Consider the following 16207-nt stretch of genomic DNA (forward strand, 5'->3'; position numbering starts at 1 on the left):
AAGTATTATTTCTAAATCAGCATGGATCTGCAGAAGAGCTAGGAACAGGGTGAGCACGGTGCTCCTAAGGCAGGGCCACCTCTGTCACTTCTGTGGCCTTGCCAGACTGAGATTACTGCAAAAGGTGAATTAACTTTGAACTTTCCCAAGCTCTCCTTTTGACATGCCTGTTTCCGAAAGAGCCTATAAAAGATACATAAGAAAAATATTGAAGCCTGAGGGGGCACATTTACACCCTGAATCCCTTGCAGTGCCCCACCCCACGGGTGAGCTCTCACTCAGCTCAGACCTGGGGCATAGCCACAGGACACCATCATTGGCAGCTTCCCCTAGCTGCATCTCAAGTCAGCGCAGATTTGCCTAGATCAGTTTTCTCCAGTGTGCTTACCCAGTTTGGGGAGAAAACAAAGTGAAAAATAATCCTAAGAGTGAGGGAAGCACCAGTGGCACAAGATGGTTTGTGATGAGGGTTGCCAAGTATCTGTAGGTCTGAGTGACTTCGCAGCAAGTCAGCAGCATCTCCTGCACCCCTGCACACCAGGCCAAGGTGACCAGACAAGGACAGATGGTCCTGGGTCCTCTCTTGGTGTTCCCATCTCCATCACCAGACCTTCTGCCAGACCCATGTTATTCATCACCCTTCCAATGAAATAAACCCAAATCTGAGCTAGCCTTTCTCCCCAGAACGGCTCTCCCTCTGGTTTTCCCTGTCTCAGTGCCAGCTCCCCTGTCCCCATGGTCCCCTAAGCTGGAAATTTGGCAGCCCACCTTGATTTTTTTCTTCCTCTTACACTACTCCCCTCCTAAATACACACACACTGTTTATTTCCTAAACACCTGTCAGATTTTTCTTTTTTCAATTGGCACAGCCCCCAACCTTGGCTCAAGCCACAGATCATTTTTTTATCTACAGCACTGTAGCCAAAACCGTGTTTCCAGATCACATGTCCAGCTAGGGCACTCCCCTACTGCAGCCCCTCCCCTAGGCTGACGTCCCACCTTCTTGGTGTGTGATCAGTCCCCCACTCTTCTTCCCCCCACCTCAGCCCTTGGCACAGCTCCATGCCCAGCCCCAGCCTCACTCTTTGGTGTCACAGTGCTGTGAGTACCCACTACGCCCTGTACATCCCTGTGCTAGCCCTCGTCATGGGGTCTTTGTGATATCTACCTGGCTCACCAGTGTGCCTTGACACCTAGTACTTAGAGGGTCTTCTTTTTGAATGAAAGGCACAGGCCCTATCTTCAGGTGGCTTAGAAGTCAAGTTTGGGGAGATAAGCTTTAAATATGTATAAATAAATAGAAACCTTGCTTTTATTAAACAGGTGTTCTTTGTTAAGAAAGTATTTTGGCTTCTATGTCAATATAAGAGTCTCTTGTGTGTGTTATGTGCCATTCAGCCGGCTCCGACTCCTGGCGACCCTGTGGATGAGTGATGGGCACAGTGTCCTGTCCTCAACAGCCCTGCTCAGTTCCTATAGACTTATGACCATGGCATCTTTTATGGAATCAATCCATCTCGTACTTGGTCTTCCTCTTTTTCTGCTATCTTTCATTTTTTCCAGCATTATTATCTTTTCCAAAGAAGAATTCCTTAGGCAGACTTTTTAAAATGTGTTGTTCACACACACACCAGCACCTACTGTGTGCCGGGGGCTTTTGTCTCATTCTGGCAGGGGGCTAGGGTGGATGGGGGAGAGAAGTCATCAGTCTTCCATTAGAGCTTATAGAAAAAACTAGAAGCAGTGTCTGCCCTTCCTGGGACAGCAGAGGGTTCCACCTAGCCCCAGCCCCTCTGGCTCCTCCTCATGTCTTCCCTCCAGCCCCACCCCTAACTTTTCTCAGGTTACTCTTTTTTGCTATTGAAAAAAAGTGATTTGGTAGGTTTGCTAAGATTTTTAGTGATTTACAGCAATGCCCAGGCTGGCTGAAGGCCAAGAGTATTGCCAACCCTGGGCAGCAAGAAGGGGTGGTACCAGCCTGGGTGTAGGGAAGGAGGTGTGCTGATGCTTGATGTCATTTGGAAACGGACCTTTCCCCCAGGTTGAGGAGATCCCACAATCCCCCGGATCCTCTCCCTTCTCTCCCCAAGGGCATCAGGCGCAGGCCCTGAGAAAGGAGGCTATTTTGTAGTATGGCACTGTGGGTGCTTGTGATACACCTTACTGTGTGTTAGATTACTTCAGTTTCTCTCCCCTCTGGTTGGAGAGGGTGTGGAAAGCTCCTACATGTCTGTGACATCTATTAAAGTATCCAGGGATTTTTTTTGCGGTGGGTGGGGCTCAAATTCCTGCTAATCAGTCAAAATGTCACTCATACTCAAAAGCAAAAACCTTCCTTTTTTATATTGGTTGTGTCTAACAAAGATATGTGACTGTATGAATAGGGTGGTGGTCCTCAAGGGACCACATCTGCTGTGAGCCCCAGAGGCGGGCTTGGGGCCCTACGGAGCCCATCGGTGCTGCCGCTGCTTCAAGGCAAGGTTCATGTTCAGAGATGTCGGAGCTCGTCAGTGAGAGGGTCTCACAACCCTGGGTGGCACAGGCCCGGCCACCTTGTGACTAAAGTAGGTGGCTGTCCACCTTTGAAGCAGAGAACCTCATTTCTAGAGACTGTTTGGCCAGAAGCCCTCAGGTGGGTCTCTTCAGAGAAGAACACAGGAGCATACAATCAATCCCTGCATTCCAGACAGGGTTAGTGTCTCCATCACAATCTCTGCATCGAAACTCAGCTGGGAAGCATTCCAGCCTGGTGGTCACCCTGGTGTGGCTTTTGAAGCTGTCAGCACTGTCAGCTGGAAAGGCCCTCAAGCTGGGCAGGGTCTTTCCAAGCCACCAGGGCTCCTGTTGGACAGAGGATGCCAGCACCGTGCACCCCACAACCTACCGCATGTCCTGATACCATCATGCCACTTGCAGCTGCCAAGACTCCTGTCCTTTCTGGCTCCATCTTTCTCTCTCTGCCTCTCCCTGCATTCCCTTTCCTCTTGTCTTTGATTTCCTCCCTCATTCACATTTACATGTACCAGTCTGGACCATGCTGCTCCCCAGCTCTGTTTGCCATCCCCCCCCCACCGGCCCCAGTCTTTCTCCTTTCTCCCATCTTTCCATACTTTTCTGTCTGTATCGGCGCTTGGAATTTCCTGGTTTGGCATAGACTCAAAGCCTAAACTATGGACATAATGAAAAGTGGTGCATCAGACCAGCCGCCAGTTAAATAATGTTTGGGTTCTTGTCAGAATGTCACAGAGTACCCTGTCATTTTGTTTCAACAACTTGTCCTTCTGAAGGCACAGTTCGCCTTATGGCACGCCAGCAGTAAAAATGTCACTTACAATAATTACTTTTTGGTGAAAATGCTTGCTGACTTCCTACCTTCAAGCTGTTTTTTACACAGTGGGGAGATAATAAGAAATGACTTTATCCTGACTGCTCAAATGAACACTAAATGGAATTTGGGTTATTATTACTGCAGATAGAGGGCTGGGTATGGAAATTTAAACAGTGGATCGGATAAACTGCAGAGATTTGCCTCTGAAAATTATGGTGGGTGTGCATTTTCAGTGGGCTTCTATTGAAAACTTAAGGCAGCTGTTATTTGCCTGCTGTTTTTGGAATATAATATTTTTCATAATCCTTTTATAGTTCCTGAATGGCTTGTGTATTTTCAGAGGGCTTTGAGTCACTGTCTCTGCTTTCTGTATCTTACTAACCAAGCGACTCTTAGGCAAGAATCGAAGCCTTGCAAAAAATGAATCTACAAAGATCACTTTTTAAATGTAGCACCTTACAATTGCTATCAAAATTGGATAGATAGACCATTAGCTGGGCTTTTCAAATATGCAAATTATCCATTTTCAATTGTTTCAATGCTGCAGGCTGCAGACTCTTTGAAAGCAAGATTTGTGTCTAATTTCTCTTCACTGCCTAGCAGAATGCATGACACAGTAGGTGCTTTAAAAATGTTTGAGAGAGTGAGTGAGGGAATGAAGAGAAGGCAGGCAGGCTGTCATGATACTGCAGTGATTGGCAGACAGAGGCTGGATAGAAACATGGAGGTTTTCCACTCCTGATCCAGTTCAATCCTTATTCCATCCATTGGACCTGGACCAAGTCCCATAGCCTCTCTGAACCTCAGTTTCCTCACCTGGAGTGCAGGGTTTCTATTTCTGCCACATTCATACATGGTACTAAATGTGTTTTGTTTCCCCTCCCTCATCCCAGTAGTGGGTTGGCTTTTTGTGGCTCACCATTGTTTTCCACATTGATATGTGGAGTGTAGAGAAACAATGTCAAGTGGCTCCGCCACTAATGGCCACACAGGTGTGGCACCACCCAACTATACAGATAGTCTGCTTAGGATACAGAACATCTGACTAGTTCCTGACTGTGTGACTCTGGGCACAATAGCTTATGTCTTTCAAAAGAGGGAAATGGGCCATAGCTGGTTTAGCTCAGCAGTTAGAGAGTCAGCCCAAGGACCAAAGAGTTGCGGGTTCAGTTCCAGTTAAGGGCATGTACATGGTTGCGGTTCGACCCCAGCCCTGGTCAGGTCATGCTAGAGGCAGTCAATCGATTTCTCTCTCATATCGATGTTTCTCCCTCCCTCTCTATCAGAAGATGAATGGACAAATGTTCTCAAGTAATGATTTTTAAAAAAGGGAAATGGATATGCCTACCTCACATAGTGAGGTCATCTTGAGTATCGAATTCGTTCATTCCCCTGAGACTTAGCACAGTGCCTGGCACATAGTGAGGTCACAAGAAATACTAGTTTAAGTCAGCTGTTCTCAACCTGTGGGTTGCGATCCCTTTGGGGGTCAAATGCCCCTTTCACAGGGGTCACCTAAGACATAACAGTAGCAACATTGCAGTTATGAAGTAACAATGAAAATAATTTTATGGTTGGGAGTCACCACAATATGAGGAACTGTATTAAAGGGTCGCGGCATTAGGAAGGTTTAGAACCACTGGCTTAAATAGTAGCTGCTGTTATAAATGATATCTTCCTTCTTACCCCAAGACACCCCTGCTACAGTGTAGCCTCTCCCAGAATGGCACCCCCCACACCCTGTTGCCCAGCCCCAATGTAGAAAGCACCCATTTTCTCCCCCTTCCTCAGCCCTCTCCCTATGTTCACTTAGCCCCCAAGTAGAAGCTGCCCACTAAATCTCTCCTGAACCTATATACTTCTCCCCACCACTCCCTGCCCTCTTCCAGCCACCACCTACTGTCCCTGGACAACCCTGTGGCCTCCTCAGGACCACCTGTTCCCAGTCTTGCTAATGGCAGGTTCATTCTCTCTACTGAAGTGACAGTGAGCTTATTTGCTCTCTTATTTTTTGATGTTAGGTCTATAATATTTGAAACATAAAATTCCAAAATAATGTAATGAATGCCCATGTACCTGTCACCCAACTTTAACCTCATCTTTTGATCATAATTCAATTCTATATTTTTAAAAGAAAAAACATTAAAGGTAGAGCTGAAGCTCCCTCCCAAAGTTCATCCCTCCTAGAAGTCAACTGTGGTCCATCCTGAATTTGCTCTTCATTGTCCCCGTGCCTGACTACACCCTCGCTATGTTCCAGGTAGACACCACATGTAGTACGGGCAGACTTCCAGCCTGATGCAACCTGTGTACTCTGTTTTGTTCCACACCTTGTTCTGTGGGCTCACCACTGTGCTTTGGATGCACATGGCTCCAGTCCTGACGTTCTCACTGTTATTTATAGCACACAGTATACTGTATGAACATGCCACAATCTAGAGACCTGGTCACCTGGTGATAGACACTGTTTCTAGTTTTTTGCTCTTTCAGACAAAGCCTCAGTACACATTCCTAGTGCCCACTTTTTGTCCCCAGAACAGAGTCGTTGCCAGGGTGAAGGACCTTTCCCTGGCTCCCCAATGCAGAAGTTCAGTTCAAAGCCCTGCACAGACCATGAGGTCTCTCTTTGCCTCATGTTTGATTTTGTTTTTGTTTTGTTTTTTTTGGCTTATAAATAACATTTATTTCTCACAATTCTACAGACTAGAAAGGCCAAGACCAAGATTCCTATAGATTCTGTTTCTGATGAGAGTCAGCTTCCTAGTTCATAGATGGCCCTCTCTTCCCTGTGTTTTCACATGGTGGGAGCTACCTCGTGTTCTTACTGCACTGAATGTCATGCCTCAAGCCCACTAGATGTCTGGAATACTCGACCTCCCTTTTTTTTTTTTTTGCCACTCTATCTTCCTGACTTACCTAGCTAATTCCTATTCATGCCTGAAGTCCACCTGAAATCTGTTAGAAGGTCTGTCTGATCCTTAGTCCATATCAGTGTCCCCCAACTCCCTTACTGTGTGCTTCCCCCATCAGTCTCCCATCAGGACATTCGGTACTATAGGTACTCCTTTTTAAAAAATTTTTCTTTATTTATATGAGAGAGAGAGGAAGGGAGAGGGAGAGAGAGAAACATCAGTGAGAGAGAACATCAATTGGTCACCTCCTACATATCCCCCAGTGGGGATCAACCACTGAGCCACACCGGCTGGGCTACAGGTACTTCTATTTAATGACCATCTTCCCTATGGGTGTGAGTTTCAATAGGGAAGAGCCACTTCTACCCATTCACTGCCATATTCCCAAAGGCCTGACTCAACAGACTTAGGGAATGAGTGAAAGAATGAATGGAATGACACATCTTCATGTATTCTTTCCACCAGCACATTTTTCCTAAGTAAGTTTATATTGAAGTATAATTTACAAGAATTTTGCCAATAAAGATATAGAATAATTCTGTCCTCCCCCCCCCACCCCCGAATTCCCTCATGCCTCTTTGTAGTCAGCTCTTGCCCCTTACTCCTAGCAACCACTGATATTTTCTGTCCCTGCAGTTTTACCTTTTCTAGAATGTCATCTAAATGGTATCATGCACGTCCTGGCCGGTTTGGCTCAGCAAGTAGAGCTTCAGCCCACAGACCAAAGAGTCATGGCTTTGATTCCAGTCAAGGGCACGTACCTCAGTTGTAGTTCGGTCCCTGGCTCTGGTCGGTGTCGTGTGGGAGGCAACCAATCAGTATGTCTTTCTGATATCAGTGCCTCTCTCCCTCCCTCCCTCTCCCTCTTTCTCCCTCTCTCCTCTCTTCCTCCCACTCTGTCTGAAGATGAATGAAAAAAATATCCTCAGGTTAGGATTAAAAATAAAATAAAAAATAAATGGTATCATACACGATTTAGCCTTTGAGTCTATCACCAGCATCTCGTTGTGTAAGACACTGTGGAACAAATAGCAGTAAATCATGAGGAGATTTGTGTTGAATATTAGGGACCTCTATGTAAACAATTACATTTCATGACTGCTCTTTTTCTTAACATCAAATTTAGATTGTGTTTCTTAGCAGCAACTATGTGGCAGGTTTGTTCCTCACTACAGCCCTGTCTGCATTTTTCAGACAAGGAGACCAGGATGTCCCAAGAAGTGAAGAATCATATTCAAGTTAACATAGCTGTCCCAGAGAGGTAGCTTTCACCCCCAAGCTCAGTGCCTTAATGCCAAGCCCAGGACTCTTTTTTTTTTTTCTTAATTATTTTTAAGCACATGGAGTGAATTTTTAAAAAGTATTGTTTTAATCAGAGGGTTCCATTTGCTAATTTTTAGGAGGGTAAGTAATATTTCTTCTATTCTGTTGAGTTATGTTTCTTGTCCTGTGACAATGGTGAGTCTGACAGGCAAGCACCTGTCCTCCCCACACTGAAGGGCCCAGCGGCCTTGGCAGGGGCTGTGGAGCTCGTTGACGGGTTTGGTTTTGTGGTGCCGGTCCTGCTGCAGGAGCTGTGTGCTTACTGGAAATAGCTTTCTAAAGAATGACTCTTTCTTTCCAACATGATGTTCGGGCATGTGGATTCCTTGGTATCTCTAGTGGATCCGTTTGCTGTTTAAGCTGTCTCTGCCTGTCCAAAAACATGGCCCAGATTCTGCTTTCTGTGACCTGAGACTGGCATCTTTGGGCACATGTGTCTGTCAATAATTGTCCCCCAGAAAGTGCACTCAGCTTCAAGTCGTCTGTTACATTTCAGACAGACTCAGAGTGGAGGTGCAGATACAAGCTGCCCCAGTACATTTCAAAGCCCACGTGGGGTTTTGATTTTGGGGGGTTGCATTTGTCCATAGCCATGATCTGGAGTACTGAGGGACACTGGTCACATGTGGTGAGTGCCTCTGTTCTCTTTAGGGTTCTTTGTGGCAAAAATGCATGTGAGCGGCTTGCTGAGGGTGCCTGGAAGAAGGGAATGCACTGCCGATGAGTTATTCCGGGAGCTCTGCCTCAGCCAGCACCCAGAACTAAATGGGGAGAGCACCAGGGCAGCAGCACCATGCTGTTTGTTAGCCAGGCAGCCATGATTTTGACCTTGCAGTAGGTTAAAGGACACAAACCTGAGAAGAAATCTGTTTATCATGTGGGGAATTCATGCCATCCTTGACAGTATACAGTGAGCAAGATGGATGATCTGCCAAATTGGTCCCTCGCATGGGTGAATCAGGGCAAATTTACAGTGCAATTCCTTTGCTGCTTCAGATACAAAAATAACATTTGCTAGGTTTTACATCCAGTTGTCTGATGACCTGGAGGTGAGCAGAGAGAAGAAATCTGATTTGTAGGATTCGTATTGCCTTAAAGATTTATATGGACCATTTCTGTCATTACGTCTGCTTCTTTTACATCTGTCACAAACCAGTGTTGTTTTTTAACCTTATTTTCCAGGTTGAGGGCACAGGTTTATGTGCTGGTAGAACTTTGTACCAGTCTAGAACAATAAGCAGATTTGTTGTTTGAATTGCAGTTGTTTTATTTGGAATTTTATCTTTCTAAGTATTTATACAAAATATCCCTGGTATTTGGAATACATTTTTTATTCTTTTGAGTGCAGAATAGGTTGCTATCTTGGATATAATATGTCCAGCAAAAGCACACTCCAGTTATATCGTCAACTGTAATTCATTTATTACTTGGTGTAACATTTTGTTTCGTGAGGTAGTGAGCATTTGGGGGCTTATGTTCACTGAGTGGCCTGACCTCATGAGGTATCATTTCTCTGCGACCATAGTGCCCATGTGACAGTGCATGGCCTGGCCCCTCCCATGTGGTACTGTGGGGTCTCACCCTGTGCCATGCTCGGTAGGGCTGGGGGAAGAAAACGTGCCAAGACACGGAGCCAAAGGCAGATTTTTACCTTGTAAGACTGTGATGTAATGTCACTTCATAGTTTCCTCCTGGACACAGTCTTTCTCTATTTTTGAAATTAGGGAATGGCCAAAGCCTTTATTCCAGACATCCAAAAATAAATGTTGGCTGTTACAAGTGATCTTAGTAGAGAGGCCAGATGGGACCACCCACCAACAGAGCACGGGGTGGCATTCCCCACTGGGCACACGTATAACAAGATGAGGCCCTTCTGAAGAAAGGAGTGCATAGAGACCTGACTGCCCACACTGGCCCCATCTCTTCTGGTGTTGGTGGCAGCATGGCACAGAGAGAGCTTGGTTTTCAGAAGCACCTCCTGTGGTTTGACAGAGAGCAGAGCAGGTGCTCCTCTTCTGTCAGTTCCCTCCAGACTAGGTGCTGTGGAAACTTCTGGGGTCCTGAGAGACAGCCCTGGGCTGCCAGGTGCCAGCATGGGGCTTTAGGTCTCCTCGTCAAGGGTTATCACTGTGGTGACCACACATCATGAGCAGCCCTCATTTACAGTAATATGTCCAGCCTAGCCAGTGTGCTCAGTGGCTTGAGCATCATCCTGTGGACTCTGAGAGGTCACAGTTCAATTCCCCAGTAGGGGGCGTGCTTTTATTTTATTTTTTTAATAGCAAAAATGAGTGGTTACTCTCAATCAAAAAACTATAAAACAATTCACATAGATTCACAGACTGCCATGCTATATGCCTCTTATACAGGGCGTTGACCTACTATCCTAGGTAAGGAAAGTAGATGTACATGATAAAAGATGGCTATTTTCAGCCTTGGTATTCTGTGTGCTTTAATTACAGAAAGCACGCCAAAGACCTCTGCCAGCTGCAGCCCTGCACCCGAATCACCAATGAGCTCTAGTGAATCCGTGAAGAGTTTGACCGAACTGGTCCAGCAGCCCTGTCCCCCCATTGAAACGAGTAAGGATGGCAAACCACCAGAACCCAGCGACCCACCTGCTTCAGACTCCCAGCCCAGCACCCCACTGCCTCTCTCTGGACACTCAGCCCTCAGCATTCAAGAGCTGGTAGCCATGTCTCCAGAGCTGGACACCTATGGTATAACCAAGAGGGTCAAAGAAGTGCTGACTGACAACAACCTTGGTGAGTTCCCTCCCAAGCTACTAAGCCAAGCGGTTGCAGATCACTTCCTGTTGGATTTCTTAGGAAGAACGGGTAGAGGGGCCTCTGACTGAGCCAGCCAAAGGTTTTAAACGTTCACAAAACATCCCATAGTTGTAAACACTAGGGCTCATAAGGGTGCTAGAGTTCTACAGGTCAATCCCAGCTGAGTCTACTCTGAGACCTTAAACAATATGCATTCGGGATTGGAGCCTACTCAGACTGCCCATTGCGACCACCCTGGTTGGAGCATGCCCAGTAGTGCTCCAAATCCTTGTGGGCACCAGTACTGGGCAGGATCAGCGTCAGCGCAGCAGCATCCAGATGGCGCAGTGGAAGAGTCTGACAGACGGGGTTCAAATCCTAACTCTCCTGCTTACTGTCTGGGATGCTGAGCAAGCTACTCTCTCAGCCTACCATGGGGTTGTGAGTAGCAGCCAATGCTGGCACTCTGCCTGGCAGCTAATGGTCTATTATTGTCATCCCTGCTGCCTCATGAAGCCAGCTCCATTCCCCAGGCCTCCACTGGGTTTCACACTCAGGCCATTTGCCCCAAAAGTGCCACAGCCTCTGGTGCTCTACCTGAGGGGGCTGTCACTGAGGGCTCTGTGGCACCACTGATCAGTGGCTGCAGCAGTAAGAACATTAGGATGGCCCTGGCCCGGTGGAGCGTTGCCCCATGTACCAAAGGGTTGCAGATTCAATTCCCCGTCAGGGTACATACCTAGGTTGTGCTCACAGAAGACAACTGATTGATGTTTGTCTGTCTGTCTGTCTCTCTCCCTCTCCCTCCCTCCCCCCCTTCTTCTCTCTCTAAAAATCAATAAAAACATATCCGTGGGTGAGAATATTGACCAAGCGGGGTTCTCCTGGTTTAGACATCCAGAGAATGGAAACAGCCACTCCCCAAATATTTATGACCTTCTTATTGCCTGGGTGTGAAAGTCATTAAAAGAGCATTGTTCTCTGTGATGTATATTAAGATGACCCCAAAGAATTATTGAAATTTGCCCAGTACCTTCAGGAGGGTCCCTGGTACCTGTTTTCCCCAGGGGATAGGAAAAGAAAGGAGTAGCAATGAAGTGAGTTCCAGAAAAGTTTGCATAGTGACCTCACAGCCTGGAGGTTAGGCCAGCTTGTCTGCTTGAAGCCTTCTCGCTAACTGCTTGTGCAAAACAGAACAAGAGAAAAGTAATATCCACTGAGAACATTTTTTAAAATACATTTTTATTGATTTTTTTCTTAGAAAGAGAGAGAGAGACATCGATGTGAGAGAGAAACATTGATCGGCTGCCTTCTGCATGCCCCATACTGGGGATCGAGTCCACAGCCCGGGCATGTACCCTGACCTGGAATCAAACCAGGACCTCTCAGTCCATGGGACAATGCTCAATCCACCGAGCCATACCAGCCGAGCCACTGAGAACATTTTTAATTAATTCAGAAAAATAAAAATCTAGCTGTTGACTCTTAAAGATGGCTAAGTCCCATATGTTCTTCAATTACTAAAATGTTCAGGGATTCCTAGACTTGTGTCATCCCCTACTTTACACCTATGACAAGTCCAAGGGAGCAGGCCAGATCTATTATTGCTGCCCACTCCCTCATAGGAAGTATTTTATATAAATGTTGAAAATGAGCTGAAGAAAACTCCCATTTTCAAACACTGATAAGTTGCAAGATCATAACTATGAGACGTTGAACCTTAAAATCTTATCCGTGGCCTTCCCATTCATGTCCCCATCGGTGGCGTAGGTGTAGCTGATGACATTCACGTGCAGCCACAGCAGAACCCCACTGGTTTGTGGAACTTTGTTTTCAAATGCTGTGGAGCACGAATCAGTGCTCTGAGGGGTTAAACTCTTCACCCCAGACAGATAACGTATGCCTCTGAGCAGGAACTTCCAGGGGCTCCACAGCAGCATCACCCTTGTCTTAGAGATGAGAAGCAGGCTTCACGGTTACTCTCACTGGTCTTAGCTTCTTCAGGAAAGGTGCTGCTCCCCTATTGGAGTCTCTTAGTGGATTAATGAACATAGAGGGAGCCAAATTACAGCTGAATTAGGCAGCAAAGATAACCCTTAATTGAGACTCAACTAAGGCAGTCTCTTAACCTTTGGCCTGGGATCTTAGAGTATTCATGTGTCAGTCTCTTGAAATTATATGCAGAATGTGTACGTGCACATTTCATCAGGCGAGGGTCTGTACCTTTCTTCAGGTTCTCAAATAGGTCTGTGACCCAAAAACAATTGAGAGTCACTGCTATGAAACCTCTAGAAGTAATACAAATAATTTTCCAAGAATAATCACTTGATTTCTCCCCATACAACTAAGTGGATCAAGCAGATAGTAACTAGCTGCAAGCTTCTTAGAATGAAATGAGATGTTTACCAGATTAGAATTAGTAAAATTTGCCCTGGCCAGTTTGGCTCAGCGGTTAGAGCATCGGCCTGTGGTCCAGAGAGACCCGGGTTCAGTTCCCACGAAGGGCATGTACCTCGGTTGCAGTTTGTCCCCGGCCCTGGTTGGGTTGTGTGGGTGGCAGCCACTCAATGTGTCCCTTTCACGTCAATGTTTCTCTCTCTCTCTCTCTCTCTCTCTCTCTCTCTCTCTCTCTCTCTCTCTCCTTGTCTATCTGAACAAAAAATGGAAAAATGTCCTCAGGTGAGGATAAAAAAAAAAAAGAATTAGTAAAATTTATTTTAAACAACCACAACAAAAAATGGGTAAAGACTTGGGACATTTGTAGACTAAACTAAGAATCTGAAAGTCAGAGAAACCAGCCCTGGCCAGTTTGGCTCAGCAGTTGGAGTGTCCAGTCAAAGACACGCACTTCGGTTGCCGTTCGCCCCAGCCCATCTCCAGCCCTGGTCAGGTCATGCGGGAGGCAACCAATTGATACGTCTCACATTGATGTTTCTCTCTCTCTCCCCCTCCCTCCCACTGTATCTGATAATAAGTAGAAAAATATCCTCAGGTGAGGAACAAAAAAAGAAAAGCAGAGAAACCACAAGTTTGCAAAATCAGTAAATGTATCTAAGGCAGCACTCCATCATCTTCTCACAAATACCCCATGAGCACAGGTGACAGTGTTTCCCTGTCACAGATGGCGGATGTGAGGCATGGAGAGAATAGCCAGTCATCCATGGTCACCTCTGCCCCACGTATCGTGTTTCCTGCGCTTTACGGTACTAAATACTGGCTCTCTGATCCCAGTCTCCATTTCTACCTATTAAGTCCTGTTCATTTAAGTTGTCTCGTCAGGTCATTTAGGTTGTGCCTGATTCTCATTTGTACCTTTAAAAGTGGTGGCCCCTCTTAACCTGCAGCTGAATGGCTCTCAAGAGAAGAGGAATTTTCTTTTTAAGCCTCTGATGAGCATGCCACTGTGCTCTCCAGAGCGCTGTGCCCTCTGAGCAGCCTGGCGATCAGGCCACCCAGCACGGCCCCAGGAAAGGCATCAAGAAAAGGCACTTTGAGCCCTGGCCGGTTTCGCTCAGCGGTTGGAGCATTGGCCAGGGGATCAGAGAGTTCCGGGTTCGGTTCCCGCTAAGGGCACGTACCTCGGTTGCAGTTTGTCCCCAGCCCCAGTTGGGGTCACGTGGGTGGCAACCACTCCATGTGTCTCTCTCATGTCGATGTTTCTCTCTCCCTCTTCCCCCCTCTCTCTCTCCCGCTCTATCTGAAGATAAATGCAAAAATGTCCTCAATGAGGATAAAAAATAAAAAAATTTAAAAAAAAAGAAAAGGCACTTTGAGCGCCAGTCAGTAGAGGCAGCTTGAACTATGGGAACAGACTTTAGAATTGGAAACAGCCTGCTTTTCAGAAGCTGAGGAGCTCTTTCTCCTTCTCTTTCCTGCTGTGACCTTGGATCATGTGGCCTGTTTTCTCAGCAAGACCTGATAACCTTATGAATTGTGAAAGGAGTGGGTGCAGACCGCCCCGAGGTCTGAGGTTTCAGGTTATACAGGTTATACAGGAGAGATCTCCCTGTGTGCTCCTTGACCTCCTGAGCTTGGGTTTGGGATCAGCCACCTCTGATAAATGTGGCAGGTGTTGTTATCCAGGCCCCAGTTCATCCAAAGCCTGAAGGCTTTCTGAGAGAAATGTTGTGTATAAGCAAAATGCAAGAGTAAAACTGACTGTCTGCAATGGAGTTGGTCACAAGTCTGGTTGAAGAAATGCTTCTATAAAGTGCTTGCTCCAAGCCAGGACCTAGCTGACCAACTCTGGGCCTTTAAACACCATGTCTGATTTTAACCTTGACACATACTTATCCTTCCAGATCCCTGAGTCTCAGTGATGACATCTCTTTTGGTTCTGTTTTCTCTGTAGGTCAGCGCTTATTTGGGGAGACCATCTTAGGGCTCACCCAAGGCTCCGTCTCTGACCTCCTTGCTCGCCCGAAGCCCTGGCACAAGCTCAGTCTGAAGGGACGAGAGCCCTTTGTCCGAATGCAGCTATGGCTGAATGACCCCAACAACGTGGAGAAGCTGATGGACATGAAACGGATGGAAAAGAAAGGTAAGTGCCCTGGCCAGTTGCTGTCTTGTTTCTAAATGCATGGTTTCTTTTCAAGCCTTCATGTAGAGCTGATGAGGAACACTGATCCATAACCAAGGGGTTATAATACAGGGCAAAGGATTTTTTGACAGTTGTCCACCAAGGATGGGAAGATTTATGTCTTTTTCTACCTAGCAGCCTGAACTCAAGGACATTTTAGCATTGGGGTACACTTGTGACAATTCCTGGTAGCCACCCTGATGGTCAGTACACCCTTTTTCTTCTTTCAGGAAAGTAAGGCCACCAAGAAATAAGTACCACAGCAAATAGTGGTGGCTCATGTGCGTTGTTTTTTGTCTTGTTGGGTGAGTGGGATCTTACAACATTTATCGCACATGTGCCAGGGGCTTCCATATATCTTCTTGGAGAGATCATTAATAAATGCCTTTGTAGATAAGGACATTTAGATTCAGAGAAGTTAGATGCCTCCATAAGGTTGCCCAGCCTAGAAAATGGCGGAGCAAATTACTGCTGGCGTGGCGCTTCTGCTGTGACTTTGTAGTCTCAGGGATGGTAGAGGACAAGGCCTCCTGGAGGGCTCAGTGCACCGAACTGTCTGGAATGTTGATCAGCATTCTGCTTGTACCCTGGAGGCTACCACATGAGAGAAATTTTAAAGGCTTTCCTTGGTGATGGAAAGTAATGCCTATTTTCCATCTCGTGGTTTGCACTCCTACATGCTGCTTCTTGTTAGTGAGTCCTCCCCTCAGAAAGGACAGTTCTGGTCACTGACCTGCAGTACTGTGAGCTCACTCAGTGGCTGAATTCAAATACCTTAGATATGGAGATCTAGTACCAGTTGTTGGTCTGGCCATAAAAAGCTGTGACCGCCCTCCTTAAATCAGCTTTTGCAGAGGAGCTCAGCCAGAGAGTGTGCATGACAATTTACCCATGTGGCTGTACCTGGCCCCACCCCCAGCTCATATAAGCCCAGACTTGTAGCCTCTGAATTCACCAGGAGAGGCTGCTGTTCACTACCAGCCAAGCATCACTGTTCTCACTCAACCTGGGAAAAGACTAGAGTTCCAAAAAGGAGCTAGAGTCTCTTATGCCTCCCCCAGGAGCTCATGGGGCTGGCTCTGTATTTCAATAGATACTTCCAGTTCCTGAGCACCCATATGCCAGGAACTTAATCCACACAGAGACTTCACTTGGTCCACACAGCTCCATCCCATGCAGATGTCATTATCTGGGAAAGATGAGTTTCTGGCATTATGAAACTTACCTGATTTCAAGAGCTGGCATAAGTAGGGAGCAGGAATCCAAACTCGGGGTTATCAGATTCAAAGCCGGTACT

The 16207-nt window shown here is 46.5% G+C and overlaps 1 protein-coding gene across 6 annotated transcripts in view; it reads left to right on the forward strand.

Annotated features, from left to right (window-relative positions):
- Positions 1–16207, forward strand: part of CUX1 (cut like homeobox 1) — a 363160-nt gene that overhangs the window by 308278 nt on the left and 38675 nt on the right. For 3 of the 6 annotated variants that reach the window (XM_036278816.1, XM_036278814.1, XM_036278815.1), the window contains exons 21-22: positions 10026–10328; positions 14683–14871. The exons of the other annotated variants lie outside the window; for them this stretch is intronic. In XM_036278816.1, the coding sequence (XP_036134709.1) occupies positions 10026–10328; positions 14683–14871 (492 nt within the window). The remainder of the gene's footprint in view (positions 1–10025; positions 10329–14682; positions 14872–16207) is intronic. 6 annotated transcript variants of the gene reach the window in all.

The sequence above is a fragment of the Molossus molossus genome, unplaced genomic scaffold (assembly GCF_014108415.1).
Source record: "Molossus molossus isolate mMolMol1 unplaced genomic scaffold, mMolMol1.p scaffold_m16_p_3, whole genome shotgun sequence".
Classification (NCBI taxonomy): Eukaryota; Metazoa; Chordata; class Mammalia; order Chiroptera; family Molossidae; genus Molossus; species Molossus molossus.